The sequence below is a fragment of the Haemaphysalis longicornis genome, unplaced genomic scaffold (genome assembly GCF_048455015.1).
Source record: "Haemaphysalis longicornis isolate Haplotype H1 unplaced genomic scaffold, Haemaphysalis longicornis Haplotype H1 scaffold_1, whole genome shotgun sequence".
NCBI lineage: Eukaryota > Metazoa > Arthropoda > Arachnida > Ixodida > Ixodidae > Haemaphysalis > Haemaphysalis longicornis.
Window position 1 is genome coordinate 377237529 of NW_027526203.1, and position 22868 is coordinate 377260396.

General features: G+C 47.7%; 1 protein-coding gene across 5 annotated transcripts in view; it reads left to right on the forward strand.

Annotated features, from left to right (window-relative positions):
* The window catches only part of Piezo (piezo type mechanosensitive ion channel component), a 175022-nt gene that overhangs the window by 26630 nt on the left and 125524 nt on the right, over window positions 1-22868 (forward strand). For 2 of the 5 annotated variants that reach the window (XM_077686396.1, XM_077686397.1), the window contains exons 8-10: window positions 7344-7493; window positions 11660-11695; window positions 17582-17958. In XM_077686396.1, coding sequence (XP_077542522.1) covers window positions 7344-7493; window positions 11660-11695; window positions 17582-17958 — 563 coding nt within the window. The remainder of the gene's footprint in view (window positions 1-7343; window positions 7494-11659; window positions 11696-17581; window positions 17959-22868) is intronic. The other 3 variants (XM_077686398.1, XM_077686399.1, XM_077686400.1) reach the window with 3 other exon arrangements.

Below are 22868 nucleotides of genomic sequence, written 5' to 3' on the forward strand. Positions count from 1 at the left end.
GGCGCCATGGCAGGTAGCCTTGAAGTTGGGTAACTGCGTAGTAGCGCTAAATATGAATTTCGCGATGCAGAAACGAAACCGAAACTATTGTAAACTGTTTGCGAATGGTCCTGGGGTAAGTAGAACTACCACAGTACTTAGAACAACGTGCGCAAAGGCAATAAAACTGCCTAAAATCATAAAGTAGCTTTGCAACCAGGCACTGCTTGACATTTTCAGCCGATTTCTGGGATTATTACTGTCAGAGCGCGAACCTGACAATTGAAAATCGTTTGCTAGTTCCCCATTCACGCCCTGATAGCAAAAAACAAGCGCTGGTGCAGAGTAATTACGAATTGCACGCATTTTTCGTTGGTAGCAGTGACGCGTGTCAAAAATCCCGTTTACGTAGCAAAAATGAAAACAAAACTGATTTTGAAAGGCCATTTTCTGATCTAACTCCAAACAGCTTTACTTGTTCGAGAAACGCGTGGAATGCTATGAAAAGGCGCTCCCAAAAGTATTGATCAAATTGATCGATTTTGATAGACGCGGTAGCGAAAGAGTTAAGCAGAAAAGCGTCCGCAGCTGTGTGGTCGTGCTGCTGACTGTTACGGTCTTCAGGCGTAGTATACACTGGCGGCTAGCCGGCCAGCTTGAGCGCAGGAAAGAGATGTCTGCACGCAGCGAAGTCGAGACCGAGAGTGTCTGTTTATTCATAAGGATGCACGCTTGTTCACGGTGGCATGCCCTCTCTCCGATGGCGGGCTGTGTACTACACTGTCCGCTTTGCTGGTTCACCCAGCACAAAAAGTGCCTCCCGCACCCTAGTGTTACGCTGCACGATAAAATTTTCGGTTGATTTTTAATTTCTTAGCACCTATGTTAACTTTCCTGACTCTTCTCTCGCCTTCAATTGGACTTAGATTTGTCTACTAGCGGGCCAGTCAGCGAAGCGCTGCATGCGCGCCTGTGTGGAGCGACTTGGACTTGGAGCTTTGTACAGTCTACAAACAAACAAACTAAAGGCACATTCTTCGAGGCACAAATGTGCTGTGGCTTAGTTTCAACTGAGCGAACAAATTGCGACAACCCGCTGGCCACCGGCCGATTAAACGCTGGGCTAATTGATTCTGTCGGAGGGTCGGCGAGACGCGCAGTAGCGCAGTCAAGCCTACCCATCTTGTTTTGATGTTATACGAAACATTATAGGAAATGGGCAAGGAGGATGCAGAGAGGAGGGCAGCATTTTCGAATTGATTTTTCTACTGAATTAAGTTGCGTAGATGAAGCAAGAGTGGTTGAAACATGGCCTAGATACTCCAGACTACAATTTGCACTAGTAATCCTGCAATGTTTACTAATTACATCGACGATTGATTGTAGGGTTTAACGTGCCGACGCAACGCAGACGATGAGGTGCGCCGTAGTGGAGGACTCCGGATTAATTTTGATCACCTGGGGATCTTTATCGTGCGCCGAAATCTCGTACACACGGGCGTTTTTGCTTTTCGCCTCCATCAGAAAAGCGGCTGCCGCGGCTGGGAATCGAACCCGCGACCTCGTGCTCAGCAGCGCAATGCCTTAGCCACTGAGCCACCGCGGCGGGTTACTACTAATTACATCAGTGTCCCTTTAAAGGGACACTGAAGTAAATTTGTCAAGCTCCCGTTTTTACTTGCACTGCGTAGACTGGCTCAAATTAACACACTTTTCATCGTTTATCCAGTTGATAAGTCGGTAATTATTTTATAAAGCGCGAAAGAAGAAAAACTGCCATGGGTGGTCTGCGGCGGCCGCACCAATTAACTGCTGTGACGACGGGAGGAGATGTACCGTGATTGGACGATGTGCAAGATTAGCATTCAAACAAGTTTCGGTTTCGTTTCTGTAAAACAACATGCTTGACATTCGATGGCATCGTTAGATGGGCATTCTCGATATCTCGGTAATCGTCGTACCGCACTTCTGCCATGTTGTCGGCTGTAAAATGCCTCAGATAAGCCTCCCAGGACGGCTTGAAATCGTAGCAATCACTAGCCGTGGCCTACACAGTGGATGAACGCCCTCCGCGTCCACGCAGACGCTCAAATGCCACGCGCTTTTCCCCCATATTTGGAGCTTGCCTCACTCATGCCTGTATCGTAAAAAGCGGGTTCGCATCAGGCCAAGGCTCTGTTGATTCTGGCCTGTGCCCACTGCCCGCAAGCAGTCGGTGCTTATGGCAACAGCACGCAAACGAGAACTCGCGCGTCAGTGTCAGCCTGTGCGTGTTCTGTGAACTAGTTCGTGGAACAGTGAATGTTACGGCCCAAAAATGGTGAACTGAGTATAGAAAACATCGGCCGAAAACAAAAAAGTGAACTTGCAAAAAAAAAAAAAAAAAAAAAGAATATCCCCTCGGGGATTCGAACTTGTGACTTGCAAAATAACACCTAACGCTCCAGACCACTCGGCCATGAGCCAGCGCTGCCAGCGCTGGAAATATAAGGTATTAATGTATAACCATTTTACACTTTTATTTAGTTTTAGCATTTCAAGCAGCTTAGGTGACTATTTGTTGTATAGCGCTCGTGCAGTAAGCGTCCCCCAAATTTCCACATTATCTCACGTCTAGCAATTGCATTTCTTAGACAGAAAAGCGTTCGCAGATGCGTAGTCGTGCTGCTGACCACTGTGCTTGTCCACCCAGCGCAAAAAAGTGCTTCCTGCTCCCTAGTTTTATGCTGTACGGTAAAAATGTCAGTTGATTTTATTTTCTTAGTACCTATATTGACTTTGCTGACTTCTCCCACCTTCAAGTGGCCTTAGATTTTTCTACTAGCGTACCAGTCAGTGAAGCATCGCATGTGCGCTTGTGCAGCGCTTGTGCAGTGCTTGTGTGGAGTGACCTGGACTCGGAGCTTGATACAGTGCACAAACTAACAAAGTAAAGAAAGGCACATTCTTTCATTCACAAATGTGTCGTGGCTTAGTTTCAACTGAGCGAACGAATTGTGACCACTCGTCGGTGGCTGGCGGTCTAAACGCTGGGTCGACTGACTCTGTCGGAAGGTCGGCGAGCCGTGCAGTAGCGCAGTCAAGCCAAGTCATCTCCTCCTGACATCAAACGAAAACGCCACAGGAAATGGGCGAGCATGCAGAGAGGAGGAAAGCATTTTCGAATTGATTTTTCTACTAAATAAATTCGCGTAAACGCACTCAGAGTTGTCGAAACATGGCCTATGGACTCCGGACTACAATTGGCACTAGTGATCCCGCAATGTTTACAAATCACTTCAGTGTCCTTTTAAAGGCCAACTGCACTCAAATTTCGTCTCAGCCAAATTTACTTTTGACATACAGTACGTACCACTATACCAACTGTAACATGACTGGTAGCCCTGTGAAATGCATTTGTAATAATTAGAAACATTTAAAATAGCTCCGCACCAGTCGACACTGCACCTGCCAGCGGATCATGCGAACAGCCATGATGCAGAAGGGACGTTGCAGCTGGCCCTGCGCTTTTTCCTACGGCCAGCCTGGAGAACTGGTTGAGCTCTGCTGGGCGCGCTTCTTCTAGGGCTGCGGCAAGGGTTAAGCGTGCGCGCCGGTTTGCTGTGGCCGGCCGGCCGCGTGCGTCCTCTCGCTCGCCGGCTGGAATGTCACTTCAGCTTGGCTGTAATGACCACACTCTTCTCAATTTCGGTTTCAAAATCTCAGATTTTCGATGGTCGTTTGTGCTGTGGATAACCGTATTTCAGCTTTCATATTTTGTTTCCTAGTTTTTTTAGGCAGACTATATGAAAATAACGTTTTTAAGAGGTTGAAATTTTGACTGCAGTTGGCCTTTAAGGCCCAACCACATGTAGTATTAACTCGAGTGCTCACAGGTGGTACACCAATGTCTATACTTAGCAGATATCGGCACAGATTCCAGAAGTGGTGCAGTCAGTGTGAGCATCAGAAAGTGGATGTCAGCTTCCGATTTTGCAAATCTGTCTTAAAGGGGTCCTGAAATACCTTCCGCTGATGCATGGATGTACATGTAACCAAATAAAGCAATGTATTAGCAATCTCCTCCCGCAAGAATTTTGTTAAAGCGATGAGTATTAGCCGAGAAATCGTAAATCAAAAACCGCGCATTATCGTCGCACCGCGTTTCCTCCTCCTTTCAACGTACTCTCCGCTGTTGACGGCGCGCGAGCCTTCCCTCCCATGATGCTGCGCTCCTCAGCGGTGACGTACTTCCGCTATTGCTCTGCTCAGACTGCCGTCTGCTACGGGCATGGCTATGGGCAAGTTTTGTTGACACCATGAATCCTGCACTCCGCTCAAGGCTGGAAAAGCGAACGAAAAATCTGGCCGCATGTGTGCGGCGGCCTATCCTTGCCCTTTCGCGGTGTACGTTGATGCAGTTGCTGTCGGCGGCGAACTCGCAGCTGCACGGGGAGGATCGTGCGCTCGTTCTCTTTGATGCACCGCGCACTGTTTATCCAAAAAGCGCCGTATCAGATGTGGCCCCGCTGGTGCCGGGTCTTATTTTGCGGCGGTGGTAATTCCTGCCGGCGGCATGTGAAAAAGACATTTTAAACCGATACAGAACCCATGCACAAAACGCTTCAATCATGTGACCAGTTCAGCTTGGGGCGACGCGTGGTGGAGAGCGGCAACGTTGGCAAAATATGTTCCGCCGCGGCTCTGAGCTTTCTAGCACTGGAGCGAGCGCCATTTCTTTGACAATCTCAAACATCGGTTGCCTTGGCAACAAGGCACAAACCACTCTAGAAGTCAGTTACGGTTCCGTGATCCCGGTTCAGCTTGGGGCCCCACCTCGCGACATGTGGGCACTGCAGGCGTACCACTCACTCCCATTGGGAAGTGCGAGATGCGTTTGGCATTACAGGAGGCGATGGTGTGTGTGTTGTGGACGCCTTTGTTTCGCGATGAAATGCGACGTTGTGCTTCTGCGGGTGGATAGTGCTTCCCATGGTCTGGATTATCTTTCTCGAGCGACGTACGACTCAACCTCGCATGGGGTATGTGTAGTGTGCGTGGCTAAAAGCCATCTCGGCTTGTGCGCCAGAGTTAAGGGACTTGCTGTTCGTCCTCGCAAACCGCGCGCGAGGTGAGTGCCGAATTTACGACGGGCAGGAAGAGGCAACCCATCGTCTGTCAATCGCGGTTCAGACTTGCAACGCATGTTGTGACGTTGTGTTCGTTCGAAACGTATCTCTGAATTGCTTTGAAGTTGAATAAAATGTGTGCGTCGAACCCGGGCATTCGGCTCAGGGTGTTCTCTGCGATTGCACGAAAGAAGTGCCACGGGGCTTCAGCGCTTTCTTAATGAAACATACTCAGGTAAGAGAATATCCATGTCGTGTTATGGCCGTGTTGCATTCAATACAAACAGTTAAGCGTTTGTTTACACACGTTTCGTTTGTCGTAAAATGTCCAAGCACTCCGGCACTCCGCTGGCAGATCAGCCAGCGAGCCGATGCTGAGCAGACGACTCATTTCTTTGCCGGAAGTGCGTGAAAAAGCCGCCCAATAGCAGGATGTCTAGCTCATGACGAACATCTGGGAATCGATGACGTAGACATGTGAAGATGGCGGCGTCCAAAAACACGAAGGGAAGGGTGAGGAAAAAGCGACGAACTTTGCAACAAAAGTATGAGCTTTCCGCTGCGCGTAAAAGAGTAATACTTAGCACAGATGACGTTGACGACCCAATCTAACGATTGCGCTAGTTCATTTAGTGTGCTCAAAACACCTTTCAGGGCCCTTTTAACATTTGAGGAATGTTTTAGCATATTGAAGCACTGTTTTGTTCCCCACAAATCGGTAATTTTTATTCTCTCCCAGTAGTTGACCGCCTCGAGAAATTCGACTAAGCTTGTAATTGTAATTTTTTCCATCCCATTCATCACTAGCTTGGCTTGTGTCGGGGAGGCTGAGGATGTACAATAGTTTTTTTTTAGGTGAAAAGGAAAAACGCCCTTGTGTACGAGATTTCGGCGCACGTTAAAGATCCCCGGGTAGTCAAAATTAATCCGGAGCCCTCCACTACGGCACGCCTCATCGCCTGAGTTGCGTCGGCGCGTTAAATCCTACAATCAATCGATGTACAATACGAAAACGCTCAAGCTACATTGCGTGCAGTAATTGCAAGACGTCCGCAAGATTGGTACTCAAGGACGAGCGCTATCACTGCCAGAATTTCTCAAATGCGATAAAAACTAGACACACCTGAAAAAATTTGTTTGTCATAGCTTGGTATGTTGTGAGCAGGATTGGTAGAGTGGTTAAATGTGCACCCCGTATATAGATGGTCAGGAGTCCGAACCTTGTAAGAGCATTTTTTTCTTAGCTTCACGCTTCATTCTTTGAATTGGTAAAGTAGTCAGTAAATAACCTCTTCAAGGTAGATCTTGTTATCTATAGTTACCTTGTTAACCATGCCAAATCAGGTAGCAGGGAAGTTAACAAAGTCTGCTCTTGTTCATCATGCTCAAGCAGGTTTCACAGTTGTGACTTGAATTACATTTCTGTGTATTTCGGAATTGGTCCGCAAACACATTTAGTAATGAATAAAGAAGGCCAAACACACTAATGACGAAGCTAGGGCCCTGACAGTTCAGCAATCAGAAATAGCTGCTCATGAACCAATTGAAAATACCTTGACAAGGATGGCAAGGAATTTGGACAAACAACTCTGGCTACACACATCGACAGAGTGACTGGCACGGGACTTTCCTAGTCTCGCATGGTTTCTCGCCCTCTCCGGCGTATTGGCACACTGCCACCAAACAGTGCCGATGCGTGCCTTGTGTGATTTCATCTCCATGTGGTTGGGCTTTTATTCAAACTGCTAAAGAAAGCTAACACTAATCAATGCGAAGTATGGTATGTGATTTTGTTGATAATGATTGGGAGATTGACGTTTTGATTCTAGCATATATAGAAAGCTTTAAAAAGTTCAAAGAGAAATGCACCCTTAGTTGCACAAGATCTTCAAATGCTACTGCACAGTATGGGCTCATTAATTTGGCTTCCATGGGACTTAATGATTGCTAACAACATTTGCCAAAACCGACCTCACATGCACTGAACAAACATTATAGCATTGAAAAAAGAAAAGAGAAAGCATATTTTATTGTACAGACTAGTCAGTATGAAGAAAGTTTCCTTGCGTACTATTGCATTGTTCTAATGTACAATTTAATCAGTATGAGTGTTCATTGCATATATTGCACATAGTTTTTATACCTTTGACAGTTTATTGTCCTAGAGCTGGTTCGATGTCATTAGTAATGCATTGCCTCATATGTATTTTAATGGAGGGGTAAATATGTTTTCCTTTTTCTTCTTTGCTCGCCCAGTCTCGTGCGTCCCCTCAAGTTGTGACTGGTCCTGGAGGCACCGTTCTTCGACTAGACTCCAAGCGCAGCTCCCAACGATCGGCGGTTTCCTTCTCCCGGAAGCACAGGAAGGAGAGCGGGGTAACCTGGGCCACAGTGTTCCAGCTGCTTGTAATTTCTTTGCTCTTGCTGCTAATATTTACAACTCGCATGCTTTGTGCTGTTGTGTTTTGCCTAACTGCCAGCTGCTTGCCACTTTTTTCATTGATGTGGCTGTGCTTTTGTCTTTTGATATCGAAGCTTATTGGCCTTAACTTTTTCACATCTGAGCTTGGCAGATGGGTATCATTGTCAATTTTCAAGCTCTTATTCATGGCGCAGGGTGTGTACTTCTAATTCTAACCATTCTTTTTTCTCATAAAGGGTTTTACTGGAGAACTTTTGTCTGCCAATTCCCCTTTGAAACGCTCCTGCAGTTAGTCTTTCTACAGCATCACAGAATTCCGTGTGTGTAAAGCGGCTGACATTAGAGCAAACAGTGCATGTGTTGACTCCTAGCTGCTTGTTTGCTATCATTCGTTTAGTTGTGCCACTGGCTCTTTAGTGCTAAATGTAATGGCTTACAGATTTTTAATCAGAGCATTCTTATTAGCTGTTATGCCACTGAGTAACACTGGTGGGCAGTCTTTATTTTTTTGCAGCTGCCAATGCTATTAGAATCAGTGGTCACGCTCTTCTGCACATCTTGGCATGCACGTGTGCATCCTGTTAGCACGTACTGGGTAAAGATTAAAAAGTGGCTGCAGTTCTTGTCAGGTGTCATGTACCAAAGTGCTGCACTTCAAAGCTGGGAAAAGAAAACTTTCTTCGTAAGGGCAGCTCAAAGCACCCACCAGGGGACTTCTGCACCCTGCTTCCCTGCCTCTGGTTTTTCTGTGGTGCTTGCTGGCACGAGATGCCAAGCGAAACCGCCACAGGTCACATTCAGGTAGATGCCACTTGATGTGGCCACTCGCTTGGGAAAATTTTGCCGCCAGTGCTTGAAGCGTCTCACTTGCCACTCTCTGAAATGACAACATTTGGCAACACTAGCTGGGTACGCTTGAGCTTGCCTCCTGCCTTTTCTGCCAACCACACTCTGCATGGGCCTCGCAGGTTTCTTGTGGCAAGCTTCTTTGCACCTTGCTTAGCCACATCAAAGCCTGCACCCACCAAAATTCTCGAGCGTTGTCATGCATAACCTGTCAGAATTGTACTTGTTTTTGAGTACTCGGTCTTGGTTTCCAGGAGTCACCTCTAGACTATGGTTGCAGTTGGCGTCATAAATTTTGCAAAAACGCTTTGCAGGGTCAGAGGAGGGGCCTGTTGCGTCTCAAGAAAAACGCCCTTGAAAATAGTTTTCAAATGGTGTGCCGTAGTGCTTTAAGTTTTGCCTGTCATAAAACTGGTGCACTCCTTCTTTCCTCAGTTTCCAGGGATGGCATAACTGAAGCAAATTGCCCTGCTGCCTTTGCTTCAGCTGAAAGTAAGCGAAAGGTGGTATTGCCACATAATTTGGGCCCTCTGGGGGCTGCAGTATCGCTTCATTTACAGGCGCTAGCTATCGCTGGTGCGGGTGCTCTGCGACTGCAGCAGTGCTGCAAACTAGGTTGGCGCTCTGCTGCCCTTCTACTGCTTCCACTTCCCAGTTCTTGATTTTGGTCAGTTTTGTTGTGTGCCTTCTTCTATGAGAAGGTACTTGATTGCAGAATGCGTGGCTTGATGTGACGGGGCAGTTGTTGTTACTGGGTCTGTGAAGAAAAGCAAAGCTTAGGAGAGGCCCCTTCCCACACATTGCAAGAAGTGGGGCGATGTTTGACAGCGAGCGGTGAACAGCGGGGCTGAAGAGCTGGACAGTCTGATCCAGGGGCCGACAGAAGAGGCTAAGAATTTCGAGATGCTGTTTTCAGCGTCATGGCCTCTCCCAAGTTTTTCCTCCATGACACTCCCCTCTTTTGAACTTTTTCAACTTCTATTCTTTTATTCTTTGTGCTTTTCTTTTTCTGAATTGAGGCCATCAAGAATGATTGGGTAAATTTCTTGCAACTGACTGCTTCAAAATTGTCAGCACAGTTTATGTAGGCTAATTATTCCTTGGGGTATTGAAAAAAGATTTAGAGAGTAGCCTGTGGCAGTTATAAACTACAGTGAAGTGGTATGTTATGCTAGTAAATTCAGTGTGCACTTGCTAAGGCAAATCAGTAAAGGTTTGGTCTTCGCTGTTATGTTGCAAAGATTGAACAAGTAACGCATATTTTACCGTTATAAGTAGTCTGACATAAATTGTGGAAGGCAGCCTGTATAGAGAGTGAAGCCTTTGCCTTGCTGCACTGCTGTGCTTCTACTGATATATGAGGGAGGTATCTTGAAAGATTATGCTTGCCACATTGGGCATGCCGGAACTTAGCGTCCCAGCCTGGGCCAGGTGGCTCATTTATTCGTTACTGTAGTAGTAGTAGTAGTAGTAGCAGCAGCAGTAGTGGTCAGTGGTGCAAATCATGAAGGGGGTCAGGGGGGCCCTGACCCCCCCTATTGCGTGGAATGTTTCTTAAAACCTATATTTATAAAAGCAAAATGGCCGCCAATGCGAGATCTGCGTCCCCCTTGTGATTTTTCTGGATTTACGCCACTGGCAGTAGTAGTTAGTATGCAGTAGTGGTAAGTAGTAGTAGCTAGTAGTTATATAGTTACTGAATCGAAACTACTTATGGCAGTATTGAAATGTAAAGAAAACGTTTTCTTTGTAAGCTGTAACTCTTGTAGCAGGATTATGTAGAAAAACCAAGGCAAGCTTCAAGCTGCCTAATAATATAGCATAAGCCCATCGCAGTGGCTCAGTGGCTAAGGCGTTGTGCTGCTGAGCCCAAGGACGCAGGCTCAATCCGGCCACAGTGGCCGCTTTTCTGATGGAGACGGAAAGCAAAAACACCCGTGTGTTGAGATTCCGAGAAAAATTCCCAGGTGGTCAAAATTAATCCAGAGCCCTCCACAGCGGCACGCCTAGGAGGCCTAGGTGTAACTTTGGCGTGCTCCCATAATTAAAAAAAATAATGTAGCAGATAATAAAGCAGGTTTCAATATACGACATAATGGAACCCTAACTTGGGTGACTTCTTCTTTTGGCATTCTTAGAATTTGAGCCCAGGTATTACCTGTGGTGCCTGACGATGTCAAAAAGTAGCCAGAAGAAAGCATATCTGACATGTGCCTGGCACATGTCCTTACGGGGTGAAGTACACCAGCCAACAAGCAAGTGACCTTATTTTCAAGGAGGAAATTAGGCACCACTTGGCAAAGAGCTGTGCCTTGCATTTGAAGAAATTTCGATTTGCCAGTTTGTGCAAGCTTAACTTTTGTGTTAGTAACAACACTTTTATTTTCATTGGAAAATATTAAGGCTTAGGGCAAATGACAAGCTGCATGAAAAGTTGCATTGTGAGAAAAGGAAACATACCAGGTGGGGTGAGTGGGGGGAGATAAAATGGGCTTCAAGGTGACTCTTCCTGGTTTGCCACTTGTAGAAAAAGTTTTTTCTTTTCATTGTCATCATGAGATGGCAAAAAGTAACTTTTCCCACCTCCTTTGGTTTTCCTTCTTTTTCCCTGCAGCTTAAACTTTCAGCTTAAATTCTTTAACTGCGGACATGAGGAGCAATGTACTGGCTTCATTCTGTTTGTATTTGTACTGGTACAGGCGATGCTTAAAGCCTCACTGAATTTTCGCAGGATCTGGCCTGAAGTTAATCTTCTTTCCGAGCCACAGTTACAGAATACTGTCCAGAATTTCTTTTTTATTCAGATAGCGTGCCACGGGGCCTTATTAATGTAACATGCTTCAAGACAATTGTGTGCTGTTCTTTGCGGCCATGGCTGAAAAAATGTTTGTTAATGAGATAATAAAGGCTCACCTTTTCAAAGAAAAGAGGTGAGCCTTTATAGTAAGCTTAAATAGTTTGTACGCAAAGTGAAAATATTTGTTCTTCTATATTTCGAGTTAAATGTTAGAGCTGTGTTTAATACTATATTTCAAGTTTCGGTGTTTGAGAGCTGTGGTTTATAGTACCGAGGGCCTGTAGCTGCGCTGTGTGGGTGCAGTGTAATTCCCGTTTTGGCCCCAACTACCTGTTGCATATTAATGCTCGTCGCATTAGGTGGCTGCAGTTGTGCATTGATGGTGCTCACATTTGCGTGAGGCCAGCCAGTGATGCTTCTGTTAATGCTGTTTTTTTCTCTCCCCATTTTCCCCCCTCTGTGCTGTTGGGCATGCCGTTTCCTCTTTTCATTGGCCTGCACGGATAGTCTGGGGTAGATGAAGATGCCGTCCAGAAGGCCCCAGTACGTAACGAAGCTGATTGCATCTGTCTCCCTTTCTTTGATGGGCTTCCTGCCAGGATCTCGCACCTGTCACCCTTGGAGCAGGGCCGCATTGGTGATGGGCGTGATTTACACCTGGACGAGTGAAAGGGGGTTGTGCTGGGCTGTGATGATATTTATGGCGTGTTCAAGTCGCAGAGTAATATAATTCCAGCTTTGAAACAGTTTTTTTTTTTATTATTCAAATTTATTTTGGAGAACTTCAGCTCTACGGCATCGGTGTGGCATTTCTAATTTTAAATTTTGGCGAGAGTCGGAATAGTTCTAGTACAAGCGTTAAAAAGAAATGCAGGCATGTTACTTGTTCGGGTAGCTAAGTTTAGTTTTGTTGATTTAAGCTTTAACCTGATACACCAATATGTTTAGCAGGCTTTGAGGCTGACTGGTGTGATGGTCGTGGTGGGAATGCCTTCTTTGTGTGACATTTTTTTGCAATACCTTTGATCTCACCCCTGTTCACAAATTTTTGAATGTCTTGCAATCAACCTCGTGCTTTATCCCGTGACGTCTTGTAACGCTTGTTTTCCCTGCTTGTTACCAGAGGTGTCAGAAGAAGGTATGATCCTGCTTTGTTTACCTATTGAAAGTCCCATTCGTGTTCATGCGACATTGTGCGTGATTGTGTTGCCCCGTAGAAGGAGCTGATTTATGCCTCTGCTAACGTCGCCTTGATCAAGCATGCCTGCAAGCCAGTACGTCATGCATAACCTCTGCTTGCACTTGCTGCATGATTTTTTTTTCTTTGGGTCTCCCTGCTGCTTACTGCTACTCTTGCATGGCTGCTTATCTGGGTAGTTCTAATGGGGAATTGGACAAAATATGATTGTGCATGTTCATCATCTCGGGGGTGTTCACTGGGTCCACTGACCTTTTGCTAGTGACATGCGTGGACACACTTAGAGTGCAGCACTTTCAGAATTCTGCTGTGGCCAAGAAGAGCAGAGCAGCGCTAGGTCTGTTGATTATAACATAAATTTTCGTGACAACCGTCTTGTATTTAGCTACTTCTACTTTTCTTGACAGACTAGTTCCTGTTTGAAATGCTAGTCCTGAGCAAACTCCCACCAAAATCTTGGCCTGTTCAATCACGGCTTTTAGTGGCTGTCGTCTAAGAGTCATTTCTGGCGGGTTGGGGGGGGGGGACAGGTGCATGATTGAATGCACTTAAGCATAGAAAATAACTTTGTTACAGCCTCTGATGGAGGCGAAAAGCAAAAACGCCCGTGTGTACGAGATTTCGGCGCACATTAAAGATCCCCAGGTGGTCAAAATTAATCCGGAGCCCTCCACTACGGCGCGCCTCATCGCCTGCGTTGCGTCGGCGCGTTAAACCCTACAATCAATCAATCAACTTTGTTACAGCCAAACAAAAAGGTGTCCTCTTCTGCAGCTAACACTTGAACTCTTCAGAATTTGCAGGCTAGCAGAGAAGCATTGTGAAGGGGTTATAATGCAACTCAATGCAAGGAATTATCTTTTTTTAATATTGATATGTTAGTGCTTTCATCAAAGTAGAAAAGGCAAACATATTTGTGTGCTAACTAAATTTTTCTTAAATTAAGCCTCTATGGGTGGACTGCAACAGTTTTGCTCAGTTGGTTGGAAACTGACATACGCTGCATAGCAAGTCACAGTTCTAAGGTTGGTTGTAAGCCCTTCGTGGTAGATTACCGCGGTGCACGTACGTGCATGATGCCGGTACTATATGTGTGTGAATTATACCTTGCATGCTCTTTGATATCTGTGCTCTTACGTAGTACAATCCTAATTGTGCATCGTCGCATTTGCTAGTGCATTTTGCATAGCATTTCTCGCTACTAACGTAGGTGGTAGGCATGGCTGTTAGGTTTGATGGCTGAGTCAAGCTAACCTAGGGAAGCTTCTGAAGTGGAGTAGTAGTGGCATAGGAAGCAAAGGTGGGAGCAGGCATGTTCTACTAGTACAGTAATATGGGGTAGTACTAACAAAGCAGAAAAGGGAGCTGAGGCTTCTTGATTCTAACTAGTGCTTCATTAAAACCAGTGTACACATCTACCACAAATGTCACAAAAGATAAGAGGAAGCTGTCGTTGCTTCTTTATATCCACTAGTTCATTGCAGCCTCATTCGGTGTAACACGGTCCAACTGCACTAAGTACATCTTGTTAGATGCAACTTTCTGTTTCTCTAATGGGGAGAAAAACAAAAGTGCCTGTGCCTATGAGATTTCGCTGTGCATTAACACGGGGTGTTCTGATTAATCCATAGCTCTCCACTGCGATGTGCTCTGTAGCCCAGTATAGGACTTACCCACAAAACTCTTTTTGAACTTTTTTAAGCACTTAATGTCACCAGGCTTTTATTTATTTATTTATTTTTCCCTGTTTAAGACTGCATTCCAGCACATCATTAAGTGGTTATATGTTAAGTAGAATTTAAGATGTGTGTGGTGTCGGTTACGAAAGGGGATATAATGACAACACAAGTATGAGAGGTTGAGCGTGGGCGTGGTACTTATTTCGAAAGGGATTGACCCCTGGCCCTGTAAGAAGTGGTAAAGGGGTGTATGGGATCATGAGTAATGGGGCTGGTTTTCAGCCACCAAGCTGCAATATTGGGAAGGGCTGAGCTGTGAAGACTGTGTCATTAAAGCCCCGTCAGGATAGATGGAGACATGACCACTCCCCATGTGCACTGACTGGGCTTTGGAGCATGCATTATTGTGGGAGGGCCAGAGTTAAAAAATGTGGGGTCATGATTACAGCCCGGTCAGAAAACGAGAGGAGGGATCTTTTGGGTTGTGTACCAACATGGCTGCGTGATGAATCAAGCGGTAACCAACAATGCATCTATTGTTGGGCACCGCTGGTTTAGTTTGATGGGCTGCTGCAGGCTTACATAGGTTCACTCTGCTACGGTGCGACTACAACTAGACAAAGGTGAAGGCACCGCATGCCTTTGGCTTAGGCATCTCAAGAATCGCATCAAAGCAGGTGTGACTGAGTCTTGCTTGCACATGACAGAAAAGAGTGTTTCCAGGCCAATCAAAAGGCTGGATGAAGCCGGATATCCTATGTGCGTAGTGCGCGGGCAAGCACAGAAGCTTCTGAAGTGTTTTAAGCAGAAAAAGGAACAGGAGAAACGGAGGGGCAAGCATGAATCATCCAGAAATATAGCCGTCATACTGTATATTCATGTACTTTTGCACTGGCTGAAGAAAGTAGGAACCTGGTACAAAACCAAGGTAGCTTTTTTTGGCACAAAACACACTGAGTGGCATGTGTTGAGTGGTCCATAAGCAGGTGATGGTATAAAATGACTGCCTGCATTCAGCATAGTCGATCAAATACGGGGAGAAGCCCGTGACCTGTGCACGGAACGTCGTGTACAAGATACCTCTCTCATAAGGTTGAATTGGGCAGGCCGGGTGGTGTCTCAAAAAATTGAGCGAGCACCAGCATAATCTGAAAGGAGTCCCTGTCTCCTTTCATTGAACAGTACACTGCAAAGACTGCAGTGACTGCATGCTGCCCTCTTTTCGAGAAAATGATAGTGTTGTTCAGGCACAGATAAGTTGCAAAGAGAAATAATGGAAGTTTTGCCATGAACAAAAACCAAAATGTGTGTAAGCCAGATGTCTGTCACCCTCCTTGGATAGTGAGATTGCTCTCTTCGATTTTGGGTGAGCGGCAAGGTTGCCTGATTTTTAATGTACTGCGCATTCACTGTGCGTAGGCACAAAGAATTGCCCTTTCTATTAAGTGTGCGTTTCCTCAATAAAAATTAAGTTGACAGTCAGTGTAGTCAGTGCTGTGTTCCATCTTTTGCTTGTCTCTAGCTTAGTCTTTGCTGTTGTCATACTGTAGCAGAAAGAACAATTACAAACTAGCCCATTTCTCAGTACTGTTTAACATGTAAGCCAGAGTTGCCACTTCAACAATGCATTGTACCACGGCACCCCTCCAGCAGACTCCTGTGCATTTGTGAATTCTAGCATCCTATATACCCCCTTTGAGTGGATCATCACACCTACCGTCACAGGTTGGGTATTGTGGAGTTTTTCCAGAGAATTTTTGTGATGTGGAGGTCCAGATTTATTCCCCTGTGCAAAGTGCAAGGAACTATTTTACGGGAGCATGCAGGATGCTGGTGGAGGCACTGTGCTGCGGTCCGTGTGGGTGTGTCGTGTGTTGCTAACGAGTGTCAAATGGGTGAATGTGGAGCCAAGTACTTCAATCTCAAAAATGACTGTAGCCTTAAACATTTCTTGCTTTAAGGGGACACTGAAGGGAGTTTCTCCAAGTCTTATTTGTAGCCAGATTTTGCAGTTCAACCCGTATAATCTTCTATTAAACCTTAGAGAGCACACCAAGTGCTGATTGTGACTGCTGTGCCAATCACCATAATGATGTCGCTCTGGTTTGCAATGAGCTTTCATGATGTCTATGCTCTGAAATTTATGTCCGTCACCCATATCTTGATTGAAGTTTACTTTTGGTTGTACTTGCACAGGCTGTGCGGTCTAAACATGCTAGCTATCTCCTAAATTTAACCCTGCAGACTTGCCTGTGTGTCGGCGTAGCCAACATCAGCAATTTGGCCAGGAGGACAGTGCGAGAGAAGTGGCACTTTCCAAACTTTCCAACCCATTTTTATCATTAAAAATACATGTAAGGCCTGCGTATTTTAGGCCGTATTGTGGTTAGCTAATTAGGGGGCATTTACAACTCACTTCAGTGACCCTTTAATGTTGCAAATAGCCGCCTGTCAGATTTCTCTTTTATGCTGGTTTTTGGACTGGTCTGTAATTGTGGCCCACTTTCTGGGAACAGGCTAATTCAGCAGACCTTTCCCATGGGGGATTTTTGAGGCTACCGAATCGTTTGGGCATTTCCACATCTCCATGAAATCTGAAAAATCTGTTGCTGACTGTACTTGTATGTGGGCAAAGGACTACAGTGATTGTAACCTGACTTGCTGCTGAGCTAATCCTTCGGAGGAGGCTTGTTGACTTGCATGGTTTTTTTGGCAGGGGCAAGTGCGAAAATGCCACATCGCGTATGTGTGGTGGCAGTGGCGCCAGCAGTGGCTGTCTGGGTGTAGGCATGCTTAAGCATAGCCAACAACCTTGCTTACTGCCAGTTGCAGATTACCTGCTACTTTGGTTGTTTCTTCTATCCAGACAAAGTTTTTCTCACCTGCTTCACAGCAAGTCGGAGTGAAGCAATATCACATGAGCAACCCCCCCTCCCCTATTGTCTATCTCCTTCCTGTTGAAAAAGCTCTCAAGCAAAACCTTGAGAGCATGTCACATATGCAGTGAAGATGGCAGTGGTTGGTTCTTGGGTGCTTGAAGCTGAATTTCATGGTGTGGTATTTCAGCGGTAATCCGTGGCACCAGAAGATTTTCTTTTTCTTTCAGGTATGCAGGTCAGTAAAATGTTGTCATGCTTTGAATGTCTTCCATTGTAGTTTGATTTGTGCATTATAAATTTTCCAAGGATATTCCAAAAATTGCGAGTATAAGCATGGCTTTTGCTTGCCTACACCCCTGCGTTGCTGGTGCCTCCTTCGTTTGGCAGGCAGGGTGCTTGTAACTGTGTTGGTAATCGCAGCTTTTGTGTACGTGGTTGTGTGGGCTGGAGAAAGGTGAAGCTTTGTTTACTTTAACCTCTCACTACTATGGCCTGGTGTGATGGATTGCCACACATCTGTGCGGACAAAGTCCGACGACCACGCAATGCCAGTTTGTCTGACAAGCGGGACGTGGGCACAGTTTTAGTTTTTGCACGAGCCACACTTTCAGTAGCAGGCGTGTGAGCAGTGCCCTGCAGCGTTGTGATCGGCCCGTGGCTGTGCCCTGCCCAGCTGCTGGACAACGACCACGTGGGGCGGTCGTACCAGAGCATGGCGGCCAGTGCCGAGCCGAGTGCCAGCGGGGCCTGGTCGTCTGTGGAGGCCACCACGGCGGGCGGGGCCTCCTCCTCGGGCCCCGGGGGCCCCGGCTGTGGGGTAGCGGCGGAGGAGGACACGGCGGCCGCAGGAGGCAGCAGCCAGCAGGCCGAGCGTGCGGGGGGTGCGGGCCGGCAGCTGGCCCTGCTGCTGGTGGTGCAGGCCTTCCGGCTGCTCACCCGGGGCAGTTACGTGGTCACGCTGATCATCATGATGGCCTGGAGCATCACCTACCACTCCTGGCTCACCTTCCTGCTGCTGCTGTGGTCCTGCGTCCTCTGGATGATGCCCAGGTGTGCTGGCCCCTTCTCACTGTAGCCTGAACCTTTCGCTCGTCCTTGCTGTACCCTTGAAAGTGTGCATGCTCTCATTCTGTGTGACCGCAGTGTTGGGCGGAGCTGTCTTAGGCGGAGGGCGGAGCTGTGTAAGCCTTAGAAGCTTGTTATGTGCAAGGGGAACATTGGCAATATTTTTGAACCTCATTACCTTTGAATGGGCACACTATCAGTTTCTGTCAGTGGACACAGGCCACGTTGCTGTGGAAGATACTGTGAAAATCACAGTCCGTAGTTTAAGGACACAGATGAAAGGCATTACTGACTATTGGGTAAATGCTCATCGCTTTTTTTTTTTCCCTGGCAACAAGTAGGACTTCAAAACAGAAAATATTTTTGCAAAAGCAAAGCTCATCTTTTCTTAAGACATATGGGCTGTTTTGTTTCAGGGGGGGCTATTACCTAGCTGTGTGTGTTACAGTTTCTGCAAACACTTGTGTTAAACTTCTGCCTTTTGCTAGTTATTTTGCAGCTGTAAAAAAGTGATGCAAATTTGCACTTTCGGCTGGAGCCAACAAAGGGAGGCTGAATGATCCTTTCAAGTAGTTTCAAGTAGTAGCTGGCTTGTCATTGCAGCTGTTGTCACCCATCCTGGTGGTTCACTAAGGCATTGTGCCACTGAGCCCAAGGACACAGGTTCAATCCTGGCCACAGTGGCTGCTTTTCAAATGGAGACTAAAAGCGAAAACGCTTGTATGTTGATGTTTTAGTGCATGTTAAAGATTCCGAAATGGTCAAAAGTAATTTGGTGCCTTCCACTGTGGCTTGCCTCATAGCCCACGTGTAGCTTCGGTGTGTTAAACCTCCAAAATTTTAAATTGCAGCTGTGTCAACATTGTTTGGCCATCTAGAAGCACATTTAATTTTAAAAAAGCAGTCTTTCAAAGGCTGTGAGGTTCGCGGTTATAAATGGGCTGTATTAGCGGGCTAGTCGGCCAGGACACGAGCACCAGAGCCACAATACCCCTTGTGGCGCCGCGTGGACGCCGCTGTGGGTCCAATCAACTCTCCAGAAGGTGCTGTGGTACCGGGGTTCTTGCACCCGGCCGCGGTTCCCCAGAAAGGACACTGAGCCCCCTCGATCACACCTTTACTTGGAGTCCCGCTACGCCAGGGTACACCGCTCAGCCGATCCGGCTGCACACACGTCGCCCAGCCGAGTCCGCCATGTCCATCCTCGCTCCTCTCGCGCCACCTCTTCATCCTCCGCCGGCACATGTCCATCGCGCGGGATTGTCCACCGCCACTATTGCCGGATTACCACACTCTCCCCCCCTCCGAAGAAAAGGCCGACGCTGGCTGCCCTCGGCTGCAGTCGTCGGCACTCTCGAGGGACTCCCACGGCTCAGCCCGGATGCCAGTAGACCGGTGCCACAGGTGGCCTCCTAAGACCCGGGGGTCCTTGCAGAAGGTCCAAACGTGGCAAGGTCCTGTCCGCGGGCCTTGCTCCGCGGGTCGCGTCGGCACTCTCGAGGGACTCCCACGGCTCAGCCCGGATGGCAGTAGACCGGTGCCACAGGTGGCCTCCTAAGACCCGGGGGTCCTTGCAGAAGGTCCAAACGTGGCAAGGTCCTGTCCGCGGCCTTGCTCCGCGGGGGTGGTGTCCGGCGCAGTCGTCAGCAGCTGTCCGCCTCGAGCTCCTGCTTCATCTTGGCGAACTCCTCCTTGGTCATGGAGCCATCGCCCTCGCCGAGCTTCTGGAGCTTCTCCCGCGAGGCGTCGAAGTCCGGCCGCGGAGGGGCCGGGGGAATGATCATCCCGGCGTAGTCCTCGCTCTCCTCCAGGGCGTCATGGAGCCAGATGAACTCCTCGTGCTGCCGAAGCACAGAGAACTTTGGCTTCTGGAAGTCCGACAGCGTCGTCTTGGTGTGGACAGTGAACTTGACCTTGTCCCTCTCGCTGAGAGCATCCGAGATGTCCACCACCAGAGACTGGTCCGCCAGGTCGATCGTGTCTGACCGCATCTTCAGCGAGCTGTCGGTCACATTTGCCGCGGAACACAAAAACGAGGAAGAAGAACACAATGCCCTTCCCAGGAACCACGGCCGGCCCCACGTTCAGGGCGCCACATGTGGTACCGGGGTTCTTGCACCCGGCCGCGGTTCCCCAGAAAGGACACTGAGCCCCCTCGATCACACCTTTACTTGGAGTCCCGCTACGCCAGGGTACACCGCTCAGCCGATCCGGCTGCACACACGTCGCCCAGCCGAGTCCGCCATGTCCATCCTCGCTCCTCTCGCGCCACCTCTTCATCCTCCGCCGGCACATGTCCATCGCGCGGGATTGTCCACCGCCACTATTGCCGGATTACCACAGTGCCAAAGACGAGCTCTGAGGCAGGCGAAGTCGATGAAGTGCGCTTTACTCCACAGTAGGTCAAATGTACACTATATACAAGGGAGAGGCTGTCCCGAGCTTGGATGGAGGATGGAGTCCCCACAAGCTCAATAAGCCGTCATAGGCCGCCGGCTTGGTTCGTCTCCTGAGGGGAAACTCGCCTTGCCTCGTGGTCGGGGAATGGAGCATTCCTGGTGCGACCGGGCGGTTCAATTGTGCATGGAGAAAAGGCCCCAGGGGAAGCCCCCGTGCGCGGTTTTATGCCCTTTGGGAGAGAAGTCTCCCAGGGAGTTGGAAGGTGCTCGCGGGCTAAGAGGGCAGGCCGGCGCGTCGACCGGCAAAGGAGGGTGCGTCACGTCTCATGTGAGAGCCCGCGAGGCTTGGCATGCCCTTGCCGCTGACAGCGGCAGCCCTGTCGGAGGCGCCGGCCTACTAGCTCTAAGCAAGACATGGGGACAAACGTGGTCCCCACAAGGCCGATCCACATGACAGACCAAGTCCGTGGGCCGTGTGATGCGCAGTCCGAGTCTGGCTTGGTCCAGTCTGGTGCAAAGCACATCCAAACGGCTGGCTCGCACAGTGGACCGCAAAACGGCTGACTGTCTGGACGACTCTCAAAACAGGAAGGTTGAACACAGGTTTAAACAATTCGAAGCTGCCTCTTTTTCAAAATTTTAACATCCGGAAAACGTTATTTCCGTGTAGTGTGCCTAAAAAGACTCAAATATACAAAATATGACAGCTGAAATATGTGTATCCGTGACGCAAACGACCATCAAAAATTGGAGATTTTGAAAACGAAATTGAGGAGAGCGCGGCCATTACAGCCAGGCCGCAGTGACGCTCCAGCCGGCCCAGTCGGTGATCTAGCAGCGGCATGCGGCCGACCGGCTGGGGCAAACCTGTGCGCAGCGCTTCACCCTTGCCGCAGTCCTAGGAGAAGCACGCCCAGCGGAGCTTGATTGGTTCGCCTGCCTGGCTGGAGGAATAAGCGCAAGGCCGGCCGCCATGTAACTTCCTGTTTGCGCGATCCGCCGGCAGGTGCAGCATCGCCTGTGACTAAGCTATTTTAAATGCTTGTAACTAATTAACAACGCATTTTACGGGGCTACCAGTTATGTCCCAGTTGGTTTAGTGGTAGGTACTGTTTGTTCAGAGTAAATTTGGCTGAGGTGAAATTTGAGTGCAGTTGGCCTTTAAGAAAAATAGCACAACCCAGCCACCCCTTATTGACAACAATGGTGTACAGTTTCTTGACAGATTCAAACTAGTCTCCTAGTTCTGGCTACATTTATGAGGCTGTACAAGCTCGTAAATACATTGCAGGAAAGTTGTCCCTTTTGGCTTTCATTCATTCAAGATTCGACTCGTTTCTCTCATAAACTAAACCTTGTCATTTACCGTGCAATACCGTTTGCAGTCCCCCTAAAGTTGTCACCTTATTCAGATGAAAGCCGTACATGTCTCATTGGTAGGGGACCTTGAATGACCCCGGCGTCAACACAACAGTACAAAAACCTAATGAAGGCCAGAAGTGAACCAAAGCATGCCAGCCGTGTGTAAGAGAGGATTAATGATTACCAAAGTAGATTAGTGATCGATAGTAATGATTAGTAAGGTGTATTAAGATGGATTAGGGACGGTAAAGTGGCATGGCTTCTATGTCAATGGGTGGACGTATATTTAAAAAGTAACCACCATAATAGCAGTCCAGGCTTTCGCCTTCAAAGCACGTAAGCAGACCTGAGAAATCTTTTGGTTTACAACGTGCAACACTGAAGTGAATTGTCAAGCTCCTGTTTTTGCTTGCACTGCGTAGACTGGCTCAAATAAACACTTTTTATCGTTTATCCAGGCGATAAGGTGGTGTTTATTTTATAAAACTTGAAAGAAGAAAAACTACCATGCACAGCTCCCAGCAGCCGCACCAACAGCAGTGACACATCAATGCAAGGTGCTACGTGATTGGACGATGTCCAGGATTATAATTCAAACCAGTTTCAGTTTCGGTTCTGTGAAACAACATGCTCGGCATCCGACGTTATCGTTGGATGGGCATTCCAGATATCTGAGTAATCAGCATACCACATGCTTCTGCCATGTTGTCGGCTGTAATATGAGTCAGATAAAACTGCCAGCACGGCTGGGTATCGTAACAATCACTAGCCGAGGCATACACAGTGGATGAACACCCTCCACGTCACCGCAGACACTCAAATGCAATGCGCTTTTCCCCCATCTTTGGAGCTTGCCTGGCTCGTGCCTGTATCGTTCTATAGAGGCGTGTTCACACCAGGCCAAGAGTCGGCTGATTCAGGACTGTGCCCGCTAGCAGTCGGTGCTTAAGGCAACACCACACCACACCGATGAGAACTAGCCAGCGTGTCGGTCTGCACGCATTCTGCGAACTTGCTCGAGGAGAAATGAACGTTACAGCGCAAAAACGGCAAATTCAGTACAGAAAACATTGCCCAAAAACAAATAAATCGACGTAAAAAAAACGTGCACTAGTCTATTGGGGATTCGAACTT